Here is a 20,563-nt window from a genome sequence, read left to right as displayed (position 1 = left end):
TCCAGTTTTTGTCTTACTTCCATAACCTGACCTCAGCATAATCCCAATCCCCAGGGGGAATGCATGGACTGTGAATTTGGAGGACCTGGGTCTAAATTTTGGGAAATTGCATGAGCTTTTGAGCCTGAGCTTCCTCGTCTGTAAAATGGGGCTAATGGCACCCACTGTCAGCTGGGTTTGGGGAGAGCTGAAGCCAGTGTTCTGGTGTCCCACAGCACCTGGCCACCTCCTATGCCATGTCCCTGAAAGTGAAGAATACAAAGGATGCTCCAGGCAAACACATCCTCTTTGTAGCAGTCGGGGCTTTGATTCAAATCCCCGGATGACTGGACACTGGTAAAGCAGGCAGGATCCTGTGGGAGTCTTAAGGATTCTCTTGCCCTTTTCATCTTTGGGCTAGAGGCGGTCCAGGCAATGTGGTTTTTCACCTGGCCAGGCCTCAAGTCTGCAGAGACCAAAGCCCATGTTCCTTCCTCTCTGGGTCTATTCTAAAGTAATGGGCATAAAACCCAAAGGGACCCACTTCAGTGATTGTGAAGATTAATGGGAGCTCAAACACACAACAAACATAAACATAAGCAGCCACAATAAAACAAAACATGGCAATGCATCACAACCTCTCCAGCTGATTCTGGAGATGTTCCGGGGGTTCACTGGCCTTCTGGCCATTCAGTGTGGTTCATCAGGACAGATGGACCCCCCCTCACCCGTCTGCTCTCTGGACTTGGCTGAGCCTCAATGAGCACGCAGTGAGCTCTCTTCCGTGGCGCCTCATATAAGACTGGCCTTCTGTTGTAAAAGTGAGTGACGGGGAGTCAGACAGGGCAGCACCCAGCATGCACCTTGCTTGTATGACTCAGTGAACATACTCGTAGCCCACGGAGGCTCGGCTTAGCCACACTGGTCAAGTGCCCCCTGTGGTCGCAGGCAGGAGGGCAAGTGGCGCAAGGAGAAACCTGGCAGTGTGCGTGCTCTGCCCCCTCCTTCCCAGCCATCTCTCTCCTCACATTCAGGATTGTCTGCTCCAGCTCTCAGGGAGAAGCCACGGGGGCAGCTTGCATGAGCTTTCCAGTCCCAGGCTCTGGGTGTCCCTGACGTAAAAGCAGAGACCTTGGACTCGTTCTGGCTTCCAACTACTGGGCAAGTTCTTGGCAGATAAGACTTGCAGCAGGCAGCCAAGCACGGTCCAAGTTCAGAGGAAGCAAGGGGGCAGCTTTCCCTTCCCTTCCTGTGGTCTGTGTCCAAGGAGAGTAGGTGTGTGAGAGATGGCGTGAAGGGAAATGCCTCCCACAAGCCTCTAGGAGTCGTAGCTCAACCAGCAGCTGAAGCAAAAGCCGGCTGCAGAATTCCTGTACTGCACCCCTCGTCTGAGGAAGGAGACATTTTACTGCCCTTCCCTGTCCCATGATCACCCTCCACTCTCCCTGGCCACTCCCCTCCCTCAGTCTCCTCCCTGCATGCTGTTGCCATTCTCCCTACCCCCTTTTCTGGAGTACCCCTCCTTGTGGCCAGTTGGGAACTATAAGTGTGTGTATAGTCTTTAGGACCGACTACCGACTGTATGGGAACAAGTGAAATCCTTTCCTCCTCTCTTTCCTGGAGGGCTCTGCCGGTGTACAGAGCAGCATGCCCTCCTCATCAGGCTGAAGGAAGGGTGTCCTCTTTAGCTAAGCACCACTCTGAACTGTCCTGGCCAGCTGTGGTGCTCCGAGTCCAGATGTCAGTGTCGCCTCTGAACCAGCTACCCATCCGCCCTCTTGCATTTCCCTACATAGCTAATGGGGTCCTTTAACTTAGGACTTTGTGGAAATTCAAGATGTTTTGTTGAAGAGGATGCTTTAGAATGAAAGCTATGTAATTTACTCTTGTTAATTTGAGAATACACATATAAAACAAAGTTCAGAAGGGTTGTGGCAGGCATCTGTCTTCATTTCGTAGGGTGGCCGTAATAAGTTACCGCAAACTGGATGGCTCAAATGAACAAAAATGGATCATCTCTCAGTTCTAGATGGTAGAAGCCCGAAACCATGGCGGTGGCAGGGCCAGGCTCCCTCTGAAATCAGTAGAGGAGAGGCCTTCCTTGCCTCTCTGGTATTTGCCAACTATCCTTAGTGTTCCTTGGCTCGCAGCCATGGCACTTCACTTTCTGTTTCTGTGGTCATAAGGCCTTCTCCCGTTTGTGTCCAAATTTCCCTCTTCTTATAAGGACATCCGTCATATCGGATGAGGACCCACCTTAAACCACGATGGCTTCCTCTCAACTGATCATACATTTAAAGACCCTATTTCCAAGTGAGGTCCCGTTCACAGGATGGGAGTTAGGACTTGAACATTTCTTTGGGGGGAGGGGAGGAAGGATGGGATTCAGTTCAACTCCTAAAACCTTCCCTTATAAATTTCAAGTTGTTTCTCATCAAAGAACCGGAAAGGACCCTTCCCCAGGCATGGCTAAGACCAAGGGTTCTCAGGCTTGGCTGTGTATCATAATCACCTGGGCAACTTTAGAACCTGCTGATGCTTGCTCTCACCCGAGATCAGTTCTGCCTTAAAAAGGACGGCTTGGCTGATGCAAGCTGAGAACCACTGGATGAGGTAATCCAATTCGGTCATGAACTGAAGAGAATGAATAACTCCAGAGGCTCTTGATACATGGAATATGAAAAACGAGAAAGCTGAAAAAAAGGAAGAAGAACAATCCACCAGCTTTATTCTCTATTTCTTCACCCACCTAAGCGCTGCTGAAAAAACTTTACATAATTATGTGAGTCAGTGCCACTAAGAACCTATCCAAAAATATAACCCATGATAAGTACTGAGTTCCCATCGGTTACCATTTTACATGTACCTTTTGTAAGTTGACCCCTACGTTACCCCAAGTGCCCATTGAGACCGTCCGTACCCTCCTCCCTTGGACAACTTTATCACCTGCTTCACTGGGAAAAGAGAGCCTCCCTCCACTCTCCACTCACCTACCCCCACCCTCCTCTCTTCTAGGGTTAGGAGAAGACTCTCCATTTCCTTTTTCCAAGACCACTCACTCAAGGAGTCTTCCTTGTTCATGACTACCTGCCACCCTCTGCCCTTCATCTTTAACCTCTCCTAATGTGTATTTTTAGGCAAGGGAGTAAAGAGTTTATTAAGAAACAAGAAAAGAAGAAGAGTACACTTGGTTGTGGGTGTGCTACAGAGTGAAACATGCCTGACCTCTCTTTATAAACCAACTCTTTTCCAGCATGCAAAATACTCCATTCTGCCTTCCTTTTAAAATCAGAACAAAACCAAGCAATGTGCCTCAAACATATGTTCTCCCAAGGTCGTTTCCTTTTCATCATTATTAGGTTTCTTGCAAGAGTAATTTTCACAAATTGCTGACACTTTCTCACCTCCCATTCACTCCTTGGGCTACCGCCATAATCTGTCTTTTGGCCCCGTCCCTCCCTGATCTGAGCTGCCTCTTTCTCCCTAAATCCAGAGCCCTCCAGGACTTGGCTCCTGCCCAGCACCCTGTCTCTTCACATACATGAGTCCCTGGTTGTTGTGCACTGGGCCTCAGCTCTCCAGGATTCTCTCACTCTCCTAGTCCTTCTCTCTTTCTTCTCTCTGCCTTCACTGTATGTTCTTCCCTCATGTTCCCACATTCCTCACTCCCGAATTATTCAAGACTTAGCTCACCTGCCACCCATTCTCTCTCTCCACCTCTCCCTCTCTCTCTCTCTCTCTCTTTTAGAAGTTTCCAGAGAGTCACTCTAGGACCTCATATATGGGAAGCAGGTGCTCAACCACTTGAGCTACATCCACTCCCCGACCCATACTTTTTTAAGAAAAATATTTTTTCTTTTCTTTAGTATTTTTTAAAGATAGATCACAAAAAAAATGTGACATTAAAAAATATAAGAGGTTCCCATGTACCCCCCACACACCCCCACATGCTCCTCCCACATCAACAACTTCTGTCATCATTGTGGCACATTCATTGCATTTGATGAATACATTTTGGAGCACTGCAGTACTGCACGGATTATAGTTTACATTGTAGTTTACACTCTCCCCCAGTCCATTCAGTGGATTATGGCAGGGTATATAATATCATGCATCTATCCCTGCAATATCATTCAGGACAACTCCAAGTCCCGAAAATGCCCCCACATCACATCTGTTCTTCCCTCTCCCTGCCCTCAGCAACTCCCATGGCCACTGTCTCCACATCAATGATACAATTTCTTCCATTGTTAGAGTCACAATACTTCTATAGTAGAAAACCAGTAAGTCCACTCTAATCCAAATTTTATTCCTCCATCCTGTGGACCCTCAGATGGTGATGTCCACTCCACCTCTAAATCAAAAGGGGGCTTAGATCCCATGGCTGATGGATGCGATTCTCCTGCTTGCAGTTGCCGACACTCTCCTTTCCCTGGTGTGGTGGTTGAGCATCCTCACCTCCCTGGGTAAGGGAGCTGGCCTGCATAAGTCCAACAAACCAGAGAGTAGGTGTTGCTACTCTGCTGAGGCCAGCTGGGCCCGCTCATACTCTTTTGATGGGAAGAGTTATTTCCTAATTGGCATGTGAGCAGAAGAAATGGCTTCTACCATTGGATTCCCTGCGCTTCTTGGACAACACTATTGATGTCCCGCAGCTGTAGCAGCTCGGTGTGTCCTGCTCAGCACGCTACTGTAAGGCTACATAGTCTCTTACTTAAATTCTCCATCAGAAGGAGAAATGGTTTTGATGCTAGTAATAGGCTCCTAAGGAAGCCTTCCTAAAATGGAATGATATGAGAACTCCAGTTTAATACAAGTACTTGTTCCCATACTAAAGTATTACCCTTATTTTCCTGATTATGAGAGTCATCCGGACTGTTTAATAAAAATACAGATTTCTGGGCCTCAACATGACCTAGGGAATCAGAATCTCCAGACAAGGAATCCATCCTTACTCATGTGTTTTTAAGATCCCTTTATCTCCTTGGAGGCAGGTCTGTGACTTACAGCTAGCAAGCCCATTGTCTGTTGAAAGAACAATACTGCACTGGGTGAACTGGAGAAATGGGAATCTTCAAGCAACACCCGAGATCAAAGCCAAATAAATGTGCTTGGTTAACCATCTTCTTATGGATAACCTCTTGATTGGTACTCATCACTAACCCCAACACCACTTTGAAGGATTGGCTTTCTTCAAATGCAGTATTACCATTTTGCACCAAAGCACATAGGAGAGGGGGAGGCAATATTTTTGGGGGGATCTTGGTAAAATTTCTCATCCTCACATTGCTGCTACAGAATTGCAACAACTGTGGTTTAAGTTTCAGAGCATCTGGTTGAGTGGGATTCATCAACCTTCATAGAGAGGTTGAACACAGCCAGGAAACCTCCTCATTGGAAATTTAGGTTGTGGCCTTGGATGGCTCTCTCATTGCTTCATTATCAGGTGAGGCTGTAGTGACAGATCTTGATGGAAAGGCAGCATTTTAAACAGGGAGTTTCTCTTGTCCCTACACAGTTAAATCATGTGGGCCTCATATTTTGCATTTATTTGATTGCTAAGTAGATTGAGGATAGTAATCATAAGCTTAGCAGCGATTTGTATTTCTTCTTTTGTAAAGTATCATGTCCCTTGGCCATTTTATTATTGGGGTGTTTGTATTTTTATTAATCTGTAAGAACACTTAATTTGTAAGAATATTAAAGTTTTTTCTTCGGTTATGTTACAGGTATTTTCCCAGTTATCTATTTGAATTAAGTTCATTGAATCTTGTGAAAAGGGGAGGTAGTTTCTGTCTCTCAAACCTCTTGAATATTCTAAACCACATGACAGAAAGTTTGCTTGCTTAAACCTCAGAGGAAATTATAGGTCCAAGGGAGCAGGAAGTGGCCTTTAAGGAACTTTTAACTGCAAAGGATCTTTTCCAAGGGGCAGAAAGAGGGCTTTCCTCTTACTTTGGGGAAGTGGAGAGAGAGTCATCACAGGGAGCTAAGGAGCTGGAGACAACTCCACTGGGAGCGGGCTGGCCAGCATCTGTCAGAGCAGCATCTGGACTCTGGCCCAGGAAGTCACCCAAAGTCCCACAGTGCACTTCAGCTTCCTGACAGTGCTGGGAAAACACAGAAAGTAAGGATCTTACTCTGTCTGACAGCACTGCAGTTGAATGCTAGATACATTCAGTCACTTGTTTTCCAGAATATAGACATTATTTCTGAGGAAGCATATTTCCTGTAGGAACAGTAGATACATACTGAGAGTTTTCCTTTTGAATGGGCAACATGCCTGAGCCACACCACCAGATACACAGCTCCATTATAACCGTCCATGCTCCCCGAGTAAGAAACCATTTAAGTTACTGATGAATTAGCAAAAGCTGTTTGAGCAAAGGACGGTTTGATCAGTATGTGTGTGCCGTGCTATCTGTGTGTAGTCATGGAGACTGAAGTGATCCAGAAAGTTCTGATCTTGTACCCCCTGAAACTCCCAATTCACATTTTACCAGTGACTCAATGTAGAGTAAAATAAACCACACATTTAAAATTTATGGAGAATAAAACCTTCTGGCGGGAAGCGCATATAGCTCAATCAGTTGGGCTCCTGTATACCATATGGGAGGCCCTGGGTTTGTGTTCACGGAGAGCCAACAAGTGTTGCGGAGAGCCAACTCAGCAAGGTGACGCAACAGAAAAGGGAGACAAGTAAAAAAAAAAGCAACACAGAAGAGTGCACAGTGAATGGACAGAGAGAGTAGACAACAAACAAGCCATGGGGGGATGGGAATAAATAAAAATAAATACACACAGAAGAACACACAGCGAATGGACACAGAGAGCAGAAGCAAGCAAGCTGCAAGGAGGGGGAGTTAAAAAAAACCTTCTGGCAATCGACAGGTATATTTTACATTCTGGGGTTATATTTGTCTTTATAAATAAGGGAGAAAAAACATTTCCTGTGGATGGTATTCTTCAACTCATTTATATTCCATAAAATTAACCAAGTCATTGCTCCTAAGAAATAATTTGGCCTTGATCCACCTAATGCTGAAATTAGTGAAAATTAGTAAAAAGACAACTTGGGAATTGGAAGAGAGAGGAGTTAAAGAGGGTGGCAGAGCAGAAGTTGGGGTTTTGCAGAGAATTTCTCGGGAGTGGGGCTGGGGAATAAAGAGAGGAGCAAAGTGAAAGTTCTCTTTGGGGCACTGGGACCACTTCCCACCTGGGAGGAAGGGGAGGCCAGCATGTTCTGCCTGGTGCTACTGCCCTCTGATGTTATGGGGGTGGCACAAACTCAATAAGTTTATGTGTTGAGACATGAGGTCAAGAGGAAAAAGTCTTGGTAATGGAGGGTGGTGATGGGAGCCCCACATTGTGAATGACTGAATGTAATTAATACCAGTGAAGTATACACTTAAAAACATTTAAACTGGGAAATTTTGTTATATGTTACATTTTTTTAAAAAGAAAAAAAAAAGTGCCCTGAGAGATGCTAATAGAAGTAGCCTCATAAAAGGACATGGTTGCTTTTAAAGTTACTTTGGGCCCCTACAACAACCATTGCTGAGGCAGTGTGCTCTTGAGTTTATCATAATCTAGGCCCACTGGACCCAACTGGAACCATCTGGGGCCCAGCAGTGACCTGGTCAGAGTCAACTACCTGTCATCCTGCTGTCCTTATGAAGGCTCTCACCCCATGGCCAGCCCAAAGTGTGTGAGCCTGTGAGCCAGGAAGACGACAACAGCAATATTATTTGTATGGCACTTAGAGTTTACAGATAAACCTCACGATGGTTCAGTTGTGGGGCTGAAAGCTTTCGTTCCAGAGAACACACATTTATAATTTGAGAACAGCCCCATGGATGGCTTTCTGTCTCCTCAACTGTAATTCCATCTGTGATACTCTGCTGTTTTCTGGTGGCTGGGATTATCAGCAGCTGAGGAAGATGGGCAGTTCTTCTTCAATTTATTATGAAATAGGACAAACCACTGCTATTAGTCAGCAAGGAATTGGTTACCCCTTTATAATACCTCTAGGAAGTGCTCAAAAACAGTCAGTAATAATAACTGTAGATTCCCTTAGGTTAACACTAGGGAACCAGAAGAGAGAATCATCCCTTTAGTGTAGACCTGGCAAAGTCAAGGTAAAATGGATGACCTTCAAGCAGGGAGAGGCTTGGTTCCTGGGTGGTAATCACCCAGAGGATTTTTCATTTCAAAAGCAATGTTTTCAGAAAGCACAAAACTTAGTTATGTACTTCAATCTCTAACCCAATGTAGCCTCCCTGAGGGCCCACCACCCAGCTTCTGTTGGATTCTTCCTATGATAGGGATCTTGATCTCCAGGAGAATGTTCTATTTTTATATAGGTATGGTTGTTAGAAAGGATATCTATTAGACTTTCTTGGGAAGGTCATAAAAGAGTATTAGGTTTTCTTTTGACTCATTTTCAGAGGTGTGGGGAATGTAGCTATTAGGACATCTTTTAGGATACCATATCCAATTTTTAGAATTATCTGTAATTTTTCTCCTGATAAACAATCACTATGTAGGAGATACATAAATGCTTTCAGAGTCTTTGTTAGGAAAGATAATACTGGATTATATTGGTCTAGTACAACTTTCCTTATTTTGCAGATTAAGCTAGAGGTGATCCTTCCTTCTCATTGGCCTCTATCAGTCTGCGATACAAAGCCTTAATTACAGTATGTGTATCTATCTCATCTCCTCTACTAGATAGTTTCTGCTCTCCTAGAATTGATAACCATAACATAGAGTTGTCTGGTAGCAATTGGGGAACGTTGGGATTAGGGAGCCAAATGTATTCAGAGGTTCATTAATTATTTGTTATTTACTGTTTTTTGTTTTTTTTTTTTTAATATGATCTGGCTCCCTGTTGGGTTGCCAATTCCTTAAAAGGGCAGGGGTTACTTCTTTTACCCCCTGTAGTTCCAGCACTGAGCACACACAGTTCCTCCCCAGTAGGTGCTCCTATCTATTGTAGGAAGCAATTGAACAGGAGCTGGACACCTGATAAATTAACACTGACCATGAAGACACTGGTTTTTTAATAAACATTACTGAAGAGTGCACTGCATTTATTTAAGCCCATAAATTATCACCCTTTAACATTTGTAAAGGTTTTGTGTTTTTAAAGTGCTTTAAAAGGTACTTGTTTTTTTTTTTTTAACAAGTGGAAAATGTTCTCTAAAACACTTTTAACTTTTATGGAAAAAAAAATATTACCAAAAGCATATAACAAGTGGTTTACCTTCTTGTAGAAATAGTATTTTTATATAAAGTACATATGTATCACTGAATGCAAAACTGCCCAAATGATGGGCCGCACATGGTCAGAATTCAAAATAAGATTTGCTCTGAAACCCATCCAGATGGTGTCTTAGGTCAAGAATGATCTCAGGTCAGGTGAGGGAAGTGCATGGGATGATCAGGGCTTTTGACAGTGAACTTCCTTGCTGTGTGGAGGGCTCGCGTCAGTGGTCAGGGCAGCCGTTCAGGCCGACGGCCCCGTGGACCTCTGTGGCTTTGGTGACAGGGACAGGGATATGGTTGACTTGAACATTCTTCAGACAGCCAAAAAATGGTTTCCACACAGGTAGATTTGGTGTCTTCAAATTGGCTGAAAGAGAAAAGGGAGAGGTATTCAACATCCTGTCAAATTAATGCACACCGTATTTTTTAAAAATAGTCTCATTAGAAGGGCAAAAGGGCCCCCCAGTCTTGGTCCACCCAGTGCATTTCTTCCTCTCCTGGCAGGCTTCCTACACACCACCTACTGCGATAAATCAATGAACTTGAAGCCTAGCTTCAAGTTCATTAAACAAGGAGATGCCACAACCCAAGTCAATGGATAATAATTCTTGTGCTTTTTATGGGCCCTAAGAGACCAGTAAAATTAACCACTAAACTACTGGAGGGACATAAAACAGTAAAAAGTGACAAAGTTATTTCCAGGCAAAATTCCAGTCTTACACTTGACTATCTCAATCTGCCTGGTTCTCCAATTCTGGCCCCACAGAGCTTAATAACTCATCAGTGAAAACTAAATCCCTGGAAAGGAAAGACCAACGTTTCAGTCCCTCTCCAGATTCTTTGCTGATATCACGCTTTTAGGTTAATGCAGCCTCTTAAGAGATGCTTATAGCACTGCAGGTTTGGGACAAGGGGGAGCAGCAGGAATGTAACTGGAGCTTACCCTAAAATATTCTCATTGCTGGCATTGGGGTTTCCCCATGTGCTGGAGCAAAGGGCCTCGGCGTCCTCACCTCCCAGGCAAAGGCTGCCCCGCAAGCAACCCATGGCCCAGGGTATAATATTACTTGGATTAGGATGAAAATATAAAGAGCTAACATGGACAACATGGGAAGTAGAAGAAGTCAAGACAAGAATTACCTGGGACACCTCCAATGTACAGTGACTCCCAAGTGCTGGCAGGTGGGAAGGTGAGCTGTCCATCTGTGTGGCTGCTGTCTGTGTCCAGTTCCAGGTACAGGATGTTTTGTTTTATGGTGACTGGGTAAAAGGAAGCTAGTTAGGTCTATTGCCCAAGGAGAGCCCACTGTTTAAAACCTACAAGTTGTGTCTCCACTGGCTTCATTTTAACTCATCCCTTTTGGGCCTGTGGAAGCACTGTAAGAATGCGATCAACCTAGATTTAAATTCAAAAAACTTCATCTAAATACCAGGCAGTATTTAGATGCTTCCACACACATTATCAAATTTAATCCTTAAGATAAGTCTATACAGAAGATATTATCTCCCCATTTCATGGAGTAGAGACTGTGGTTCATTGAGGAACTTGCCAAGATTATTGGATTGTGAGTTGAAAGAGCTGGGGTTCAAGCCCTGGTCTGCTATCTCCAGGGACTGTGCTTCTTTCACGTGATCTCATCTACTTTCCACCAAGACACACTGACTTTTGAAAACTGACTCCAGGGACAATAGCTCCTGGCCCTCTAAACAAAATTCCTCCCATGTTAACAATCTTAGCTGGTTGAAAAGTAGTTAGCTTTCAAATTAGCCATGATTACATTTTACAAAAGGTAAAAACCTATGCTGGCCAATACAAGCTGATATTTCTCCAAACTAATATCCACAAGTTATTAATAAAATAGCAGATTATATTTCAGAGGATATGCCTGTTCTGTACCCAGTGATTTGTTTAATAGTTTGCATTAATATTGCCTAGTGGTTGACAAAAATAATCCATCAACAAGCCTTAACAATATAATAGTAACAGTGGAAAGATACATCCTGAGCACCTACTACATACCAGATACTGTGCTAAGCACTTTCATGCATCATCCCATTGAATTTTCACAACCCTAGGAGGTATCCACTACTTTGACCTCCATTTTACAGATGAGGAAATTGAAAGGCAAGAGCAATTAAGTAACTTGCCCAAGGTCATACAGCGTGAGGGATGGAACTGAAATTTGACCTGTGTTCTTTATGACTTTCGAGCCAAAATTGAAATCCCAATGTTAGACTAACCTCAAGAAAACAAACACAGCTTGTCAGTTTGCTGGACTCAAAAACAAAACCCAAAGACCTCAGTGTGCTAGGGAGATCTGGAGGCAGCAGCCATGAATTGCAGAAATACACGTGGGGCTGAGAACAGACTTGTCAGCCTGATGGCTAGCATGGTCAGGCAGTCACGGACCCGCAGGCCAACTGAGGCTGGATTTGGGATATTCTGGTCAAAATGGAAAGGGGATAGAAACCCTCAGGGGGTTCAGGGCATGAACAATAGGCTACTAGATGTCATACCTGCCACCGAGTGCCACTGTCCGTCACACAGAGACCGCTTTGGGGTGATCGATGTTGAGATCCCACCTGCCCCGGTGTCCACAGAGGCTGTGACCTAGAACACACAGGTGTTTTCCTATTTCCTCTAAAGATGTGGGTGGCACCAACTTTGCCCTGACACATGACAGCCTAGGGGCATTTTAGATATGGGTCCCTCCTCTGCATCAGATGATGACACAGAGTCCAGTGCTGCAGAAGCATCCCTCTGCTGCAGTCCTTCCAGGCGAGCACACCCAGGGCCCTGCCTGCAGGTGCTGCTGTGACAGTGTGCCCTTCCCTCCTGACCGCCTGCCCCCAGCAGCCCTCCTCAAAGGTTATTCCTCCCCAGCAATTAAGATGTGGCAGTGGCTCTGCTTAGGAGGACAGGGGAGATTTGGAAGGCAAAAATGCTGGCTGATGCCTACACCCTGCTGTGAGGACCCGTCAATTATAATAACTCAAAGGATGCATTACCTAAGAGAGGCATCCTTGTCCAAGAAATGTGAACTGATTGCATGAGCACCAGGCACCTGCCAGGGATCAGGCACTTGGCGTGTCATTGTGCACAAGCCCCCTTCCCACTCTCTAGGTCAGGGTCTCCTCTAGGATCTTCCGAGGCCTGAATCAAGGTAAGTGAACTGAGAGGACTAAAATAAACCCATGTATATATAATTTACATGTAATTTGCATATAGCTAGATTGCAGCCTCTCCTCAGGCAATTTTTGAGCTAAACAATGTTGCTCCTGCCTTGAAGGTCATTGGGTCTGTGATTCTTTCCTATCCACAAATGCACTGGAATCTCTCCTTATCCCCTTTTCTGAAAAACCAGCCTTGCCTCCACCTCCCAGCAAGCAGATAGGTGTCTCCTTCTCTGGGCTACCAGAGACCTGCTCAGACTTAAAAAGTGCTCGAGGAGTTCTAGCTATTTTATTTTCCTAATAAAATAGTTTTTCTTACATTTAATAAATTGTGACCTGATGGAGGTAAAAGCAAACAAGGTATTATCAATCTTTGACTTGAAGTCTTAATTAAAAGAGACTTCCTGGAAGAATGTGGGAATTCTGAGATATCTGAGGAGGAAAGAGATGTGACTGGTTGGTTGAAAAATAAGATATTGACTAAGGCCTGTGGGTGATAAGGAGAGTGAGGCAGGAGAAGCATCTAGAAGGAATCTAAGAGAAACCAAAGGAAGCTAGTATGAGGTCTAGGGGCCAGAATGGCTACATGGGCCAGAATGGCTACATGGGCCAGAAAGGCTTGGTTTTGTGCGGAGAGAATAAGTAGGATCTGCAACTGATTCAGTGGGAACAAGGCCATGGGCATGGGTGTGACATGGTATAAACAACAGGTGAGTTGACCCATTCCATTCATTCTCGTACTGGCCTTATGAATAAAAGAAGAGATGTGGTCCCGGTAAAGGGGCAGAGAGAATATAAACATTTCTTGATATATGGCCAGTTTCTATAATCTTGATGAGAGCCCTAAGATATAAAAATTATTATCCATGCTTTACAGATAAGGAAACTGAGTCTGAAGGAGGCTAATTAACTTGGCTAAGGCCATATAACTAAGAGGTAGAGCTGGAATTCAGCCCAGCTTGTTTGAGTTTTCCCAATTTTAAAGATCTATGGAGAACAGAAAACCTGATAAAATTACTTGCTAAAGGAAAATGATAACTAAGTCCTGAAATGAAGTCTCTTAAATCCAAGATCAGATTCCACTATCGGCTGTAGCTTCAACTATGGTCTCCAGAAATGGAATCTGGTTCTAATGTAAATCCATATGCCCTTCCCGTTTCCTCATACTGCTACGCACCTTTCCTGCCTCCATATAAACACATAAATGCTTCCCAGGTTGACTGCCAATATGTGTTAGAATTCCAGTGAGACTTCTTGGGCGAATGCTGAAAACAAGCTTAAATTCTGGTCCCAGCAGCACAGAATTTGCTTTCAAAAGAAAAAAAACAAACAGTTAAACCATAATATTTAAGAAAAAGGATGGCATTCTTAAGACTCAAAGCATAACCTCTACCCGACTGCTCCTTACCTAGGATGACATGACCTCCTTCTGGGGAGAAGTAAGTACCTTTCTCCAAGGAGCCACCCATACAGGGAGACACCGCAAAGCTTACAGAGGGGGCACCCAAGGGTTTTAAATCCAACCGGAAGTTCTTCAGGCATCCCACGAAGCTGTTTTGGGGGAGGCTCTGCAACCAATCAGAAGAGAAAGAAAAAGCAAACCTTATTACTCACAACTCTCAGAAATACATGGGTAGCTGAGGTAAAAGGGCAGAGGCAGCTGGTCAGACAGAGGGGGAGGTAGGTGGGGACTCATCCTTTTGCTTCAAAGAGTCAGGTGAGCCTGACTGCTCCACTTGGCTCCCAGCCCTCAGTGCCCAGGAAAGCCTGGATACCAGATGCCTGGGGGTTGGTCAAAGTCTGAAGGTGCCACCAAGCCAGGCGGCGGGCATGTAGGGAGCAGGGAGAGGTGGGGGCTGCTAGTAAGAACAGGGAGTAAGAACAGGGAGGTTGACCTGACCCTGGTCCACTCAGACAGATCTGTCACAGGAGGAAATTTCCACCTTAGAGCTCACAGATCTGTCTCTTTGCAAGTACAAACCACTTCCCAGGGCTTCATGAGCCAGTGTGATAGCTTAATGCAAGGCAGCTGACTAAGGAGGCCAAAAAGTGCCCAAAATAAGAGTGCGAAAAAGTTCCCTATGTTGGGCTAAGTGCACCACCGCTAAGTCCCCAAAGCCAAGGAGTTAAAAGAAGACTCACTGTGTGTAATAATGGGCTGCATGGAGCCCCAAGTCTGGGGCTCACAGATAGGTTTCAAGGGCCTGTGACCCCTTAACCAGCTGTTTTCTGTATGTGCAATTTCCTAGGGAGAGGTTTTGTATTCTCCAAAAATGTTAAGAATCACTGAATAAAATTCCTCAATTTCTTTCTAGAATGAATGCTTTTAGGACCCTGAAATCCTAAATGACAGAGGTAAAATATAGTAATTTTAAGAGAAGATGGTACTATTAGAGTTATATGTGGTTTACCAATGTCAACGATAAACTACTGATTTGGCTCCCTATGAAATTTTTGTTTCTCATGATTTGTCATTTGTGCAATGAAGAGCCTATATCTAAAATCAAGCTCGGTCTTTCCCTGAGAGAGGTGGTAACCTAATATTTGATCCCTCGAGGCTGACTGCAGGTTTTGGTATTCAGAAGCAGGTCTTTTGTGAACTGGAAGTTGCCCACCTAATCTGCTGGAGGTGCAGTTAACGTTGGGGTTTAAGATATAGTTAGGGGATTTGAATCTCTGGACTGATAATGTGATAGCCAGGTCCTGAGCCTCAACAGACTCCAGCACCTACAATCTGATTTATTGGACTTACCACACTCAGCTAAGATGGAGTTGAAGAAGGACAATCACCACACCATGGAGCCTAGAGTGATTACAACTGAAAATGGGAGGATGGCAGCCAGCATCCATGTGGAATCTGAGCCTCCTCTTGACATAGAGGTGCAATGGACACAACCAATCCAATGTCCACATAGAAGAGGTGGCATTGGATTGGGAAAAGTGGACATGGTGGACGATGGGTATGGGGAAGGGCAGGAAGAGATGAGAGGTGGGGGCGTATTTGGGACGTGGAGCTGCCCTGGATGGCGCCTCGGGGGTGATCACCAGACATCGTGGATCCTCACAGGGCCCACTGGATGGAATGGAGGAGAGTATGGGCCATGATGTGGACCATTGTCTATGAGGTGCAGAGGTGCCCAAAGATGTACTTACCAAATCCAATGGATGTGTCATGATGATGGGAACGAGTGTTGTTGGGGGGGGGAGAGGGGGGGGTGGGGGGGGTGGGGTTGAATGGGACCTCACATATATATTTTTAATGTAATATTATTACAAAGTCAATAAAAAAAAAAAAAAGGCTATGGGGTAGCAAGGATGCAATGTGATGTACCCTCAGGCTGAAGAAAGGCTTAGGAATCTGCAAATGGGGTGCTATTGAGAGCCCCAGATTTAGGTTGCTGAGTGTGATGAGTCTGGTTTTAAGAGGATTTATCCAGGTCAACGGAATACCTAAACTTTGCCCCTGAATAGTCATCCCATCCTGTGACCTTTCTGAAAGGGAAATAGGTACGGATTGAAGTAAAGCAAAATTATACTTTAGTACTTGCTGATGCTTTGCCCCAGACCTCAATGCAAAACTCACATGGCTCAGGCTGGGCCCTGTGGCAACCCCTTGACCAAAACTAGGTCAGCCTGAATGCCAAGAATCTAAGTGGGTGGAGAAGACCTGATGGGCCTACTTCATTTCAAGGCCCAGATTTGGGTCCTGGCCTTCGCCTCCACTGCTGCAAGCAACACCACACCAGGATGTGCCACCAGCTCCAGAGAAAGGAGCAAGAGGGGGTGAGCATTTGTCATCCCTTTAGGTGGGGGACAGTTCTTAGGCCTGAGCTGTTGTCAGAACCATCTTAACTTTGTGGGAAAAGGTGAATCTGGGAGAAGAAAGTCAGGTGGGTGAGGCTTCCTTGGGTTCCCTGGGTATAATGACCCCTCTAGCAGCACTGAAGGAGAGACAGAAGGAGGAGGCACTTTCAAAGCTCTTGCCCTGGTGCTTCACCTAATCAGAATGTATGAATTTGATAAATCCAGCCAAGCTCCCCTCCTCCTAAGAGATATAGGGAGTTGTGAATTTCCCTAGTCTAGTATTTCCCCAAATTTAATTCTTGGGATAATTTTCAGTTATTTCAGACGTTAAGTAACATCCAAACACATGTTAAGTTCCTAAGTTATCTCTTTTTCAATTCTCTCTCCAGTCTTCTGATTAGGACATGGATCAAATTTTAATTTGGTGCAAATAAGTCTTAAATACTTCTTGGTCACTTGTCAAGCTCCATGCTTTCCAAATGAAGGGACTACAGGCCAGACCATCTAGCTAGACTTTAAAAACACTGTTTTGTTTTTGTGGCACTTATTTTCATAATATTTATTTTTATGGTCATCTACTATTCACGGTAAGGGATATTGGGCTTCCATTTACAAGAGTGATAAAAAGATCCTTTAAAAATTTTTAAATTAAATATAAGCCAGTTGAGTGCAAACTATTAAGTATTTCGCCTGGATTTGGCAAAGATGGTGAAGGTGGTACAAATTACTCAAGTTTGGAAAACATCATCTTAACCAAAAAACTCCTTCTACTAACTATAGTTTCTGCATTTGCAGTCCCTGGGGGTGAAGCTAAGAAAATCATGTTTATAAAGAAGGAGCCCTATAGTCACTCCTTCAGGGCCTGAATCTCAACCTGTACCTTAAAAATGAGGAGGTAAAGGTGGGGAATGGGGGCCTTCTCTGGGGGGCATCTGGACATTAATTAGATATTTTTAAAAAATCATTTAAAGTATTTTGAGGTTCTTGAGAATCTCATAATTAGAATGATTGTATTATAAGATGAACTGTGTTTGTCTATGGCTCTGAAGAGTAATTCTTTACCTTTGGCTTCCCTGATGGAGATGAACCCAGGTAGACTGTGGTTTGAAGAATGAAGGTGGAATTTCCAGGCAAAATTCCTTCCCGGGCCCTTAGTCCATCCACAACCAAGTGCCCCTTCTTTCCATCTTGCCCAAACACCACCTTAAGAGTAAAGAAAATAAGTTAATTATATATTTACCCTTGACAAGTGGTGCTATATTTTATTAGTAGTCACAGGAAATTGGGGGAAAAAAAGTTTTTCTGTCCCCTTAAACAGCTTTAAAACATTGGAGATTTTCCTCCCTAGAACTGTCATCATATTTCATGAGATCATGATAGCTTTGGAACAAAGGGAGCTAAAAAACTGTTAGTGCTGAAAAGTAAACCAATAAAAAGATATAATTGATATGGGAACCTATACAACAGATAAAGAAACAGAAGAGCCAAAGACACATCAAGAATAAACACCCATGTAACAAAAGGAAGGAACAGTTTGAATAGAAATGAGAGGAGACCAAGACCCACTGCCCTTGATCAGGGCTGCTGGAGCCAGGGGAAATTGGCTGATTCGCTTCTAAAAAGGGGAGCAAGTGTTTCATAATTGGCTATGAGCCCATCCACTCTTGACTCCTGAATTTCTGTGCCCAGCTGGGCCGCTGGCCCCTACTGCCCACTGATACACAGGTTTGAATATCTAGTAGGCAACTCAACCTGAACATGTTCTCAGAACTAGTCTTCCTCAAGATTAAAATGTTCTTCTGGCCACACCCACCTTCTCTCCATCTTTTCCATCCCAATAAAGCCCCATTGTTGGCCCTGTTGCTGGTTCAAAATTTCATTTTCTCACACTCTACATCCAACCCATCAGCACACCCTCTGGGTTCTACCTTCAGACCATCCCAGAGTTCCTCTTTCCTCAAATACCTGCACAACTGAAGGGTGGAAACAACTTCTCTCCACTCCACTGTGGCTTCTCTAGTAAAAGAAATTAGTTTCCATCTGGTGTCCCCTTGTTCTACTCTGGTCTCTTTTCAGTCTGTTCAGCTAAAGATAGTTTAAAAATTATAAGTCTGTTCATGGAACTCTCCTGTTCAAGACTCATCAAAAGCTTCAGAGAAACTCAGAGTAAAACCCAGAGTGCTTAGTTTGGCTTTCAAGACTACCCTATCTAAGTAGTCTTCCTACTCTGTCATTTCCTTACCTGCTTTATTGTTGTTGTTCTCAGAGCCTTTACCAGTATCTGACATTGTATTGGGCATTTTTTGTTTATATGCTCCAGGAGGTCGGGTCATAAAATATTTGTTGAAAGACTCTTAGCTATATCAACTCATTTGTCTTTGCCATTTCCCCCTTTTATTCAAGGTCAAAGAGCAGTTTTTAACACTTGATCCAACATGTAGGCTGAGATATTCTGCTGGTCTGAGTTGACCCTTTTATTAGAGGTCTCTTTCTAGTTGCTTCTCCAGTTAGTGATTGGTAGTAATCCCTTGGTGCCAGGAAGGTAATGCATTTACATGCTGAGTTTGGCTTAGAGAGTGGCCACATTTGAACAACATGGAGGATCTCAGGAGGTAACTTTTAGGCATCCTACAGTTCTAGGCCTAATTCATATTTCAGGCACACAGGCTCATAAGAATCAGGAGGTCATCAGAGGGGTCGCGCTTACACACACCTCAGCAGGACCCCAGAAAAAGCCAAAGTAGATACAACCCCAGGTACTGGTTCTCCTGAAGGCTACAGAGACCCACAGGGTATATAGTCATGGCAGATGGATTTGGAGCTCTGTGCCATGTCAGAGGGCCCTACTTTGGAATTTGTGCTCCTGAGTATGATGGAGCTGGACTCAGATGTGACTTTCCTACACATGCCTCTTCTGTCACTTTTACTGAAACTGTGGTTGGCATTAGGGATGGTCCATACTCAGGAGACTTGAATCTCTGGACTGCCCATGTGTCAGCTGGGCCCTGAGCCTCAGCAGAGTGGCGACTCCTACTCTTTGGTTCGTTGGTCTTATCCAGGGCAGCTAACAGGGAGGTGAAGATGGTCAACTATCACATCAAGGAATCAAGAGTGCCTACTACTGTAAGCAGAGGAATTGCATCCATCATCCATGTGGAATCTAAGCCCCCTCTTGATCTAGAGGTGGAGAGGACATCACCATCCCAGGGTCCACAGAATGAAGGAATAAAATATGGACTAGAGTGGACTTATTGATATTCTACTATTAAACTATTGTGACAAATAATAGAAGAAATTTTAGCATCGAAGTGGAGAAAGTGGCCACAGTAGTTGCTGAGGGCAGGGAGAGGGTAAAAGAGATGTGATGTTGGAGCACTTTTGGGATTTTGAGTTGTCCTTAATGATATTGCAGGGTCAGATGCTGGACTTTATATATCCTGCCATAACCCACTGAATGTACTGGGAGAGAGTGTGAACTACAGGGTAAACTATTATCTGTGTAGTGCAGCAGTGCCCCAAAATGTGTTCACTGAGTGCAATGAGTGTGCCACAATGATGAGGGAGGTTGTTGGTGTGGGAGGAGTGGGGTAGGGGGTGGGGGTATACAGGAACCTCTTATATTTTTTAATATAACATTTTTGTCTGATATATATATCTTCAAAAAATACAATTTACAAAAATGAGGGAAGCAGATTTCGCCCAATGGATAGGGTATCCACCTACCACATGAGAGGTCCAAGGTTCAAACCCAGGGCCTCCTGACCTGTATGATGAGCTGGCCCATGCACACTGCTGATGTGTGCAAGGAGTGCCGTGCCACAAAGGGGTATCCCCTGTGTATGGGAGCCCCACACGCAAGGAGTTCACCCCGTAAGGAGAGCTGCTCAGTGTGAAAGACAGTGCAGCCTGCCCAGGAGTGGTGCCACACTCATGGAGAGAAGACGCAGCAAGATGATGCAACAAAACAAGACACGGATTCCAGGTGCCGCATACAAGTGGACACAGAAGATGACACAGTGAATGGACACGGCAGACAACTTGTGGGGGTGGGGAGGGAAGAGAAATAAATAAAAATAAATATTTTTTTAAAAAAAAGATGTGGTGGGGGGTGCGGAGTGGGTTATATGGGAACTTCATGTCTTTTTTTTATGTTTTTAATGTAACATTCCTTGTGATCTATTAACTTTAATTTAAAAAAATAAGTAAAATACAAAAAATTTAAAAATACATATTATGAAATAATGAAAAGAAACACTTTTTTGACATTAAAAAAAATAAAATATTTGTTGAGTGGCTAAGTGCAGTTTGGCAAGTAACAGTTTTTCTGAGTTCTGGTTTA

At 44.2% G+C, this 20,563-nt stretch overlaps 1 protein-coding gene and 1 long non-coding RNA gene across 2 annotated transcripts in view; one reads left to right on the top strand and one right to left on the bottom strand.

Annotated features, from left to right (window-relative positions):
• The first annotated feature begins 2,555 nt into the window (after positions 1 to 2,555).
• LOC131273629 (uncharacterized) lies at positions 2,556 to 5,103 on the top strand. The gene is made up of 2 exons (XR_009180878.1): positions 2,556 to 2,761; positions 4,974 to 5,103. It is a non-coding gene; the product is annotated as an uncharacterized lncRNA (long non-coding RNA).
• Positions 5,104 to 9,239: 4,136 nt separating this feature from the next.
• LAMA3 (laminin subunit alpha 3) overlaps positions 9,240 to 20,563 on the bottom strand; it is a 273,948-nt gene continuing 262,624 nt past the window's right edge. The window contains exons 70-75 of the mRNA XM_058277557.1: positions 17,287 to 17,427; positions 13,829 to 13,988; positions 13,598 to 13,728; positions 11,764 to 11,857; positions 10,387 to 10,506; positions 9,240 to 9,613 (exon numbers count right to left, since the gene is read on the bottom strand). Coding sequence (XP_058133540.1) covers positions 9,468 to 9,613; positions 10,387 to 10,506; positions 11,764 to 11,857; positions 13,598 to 13,728; positions 13,829 to 13,988; positions 17,287 to 17,427 — 792 coding nt within the window. The 3' untranslated portion in view covers positions 9,240 to 9,467. The remainder of the gene's footprint in view (positions 9,614 to 10,386; positions 10,507 to 11,763; positions 11,858 to 13,597; positions 13,729 to 13,828; positions 13,989 to 17,286; positions 17,428 to 20,563) is intronic.

This window comes from Dasypus novemcinctus, chromosome 16, assembly GCF_030445035.2.
Source record: "Dasypus novemcinctus isolate mDasNov1 chromosome 16, mDasNov1.1.hap2, whole genome shotgun sequence".
Classification (NCBI taxonomy): Eukaryota; Metazoa; Chordata; class Mammalia; order Cingulata; family Dasypodidae; genus Dasypus; species Dasypus novemcinctus.
Note: the sequence above shows the minus strand (reverse complement) of the source record. Positions and strands in the feature narration are given on the sequence as shown.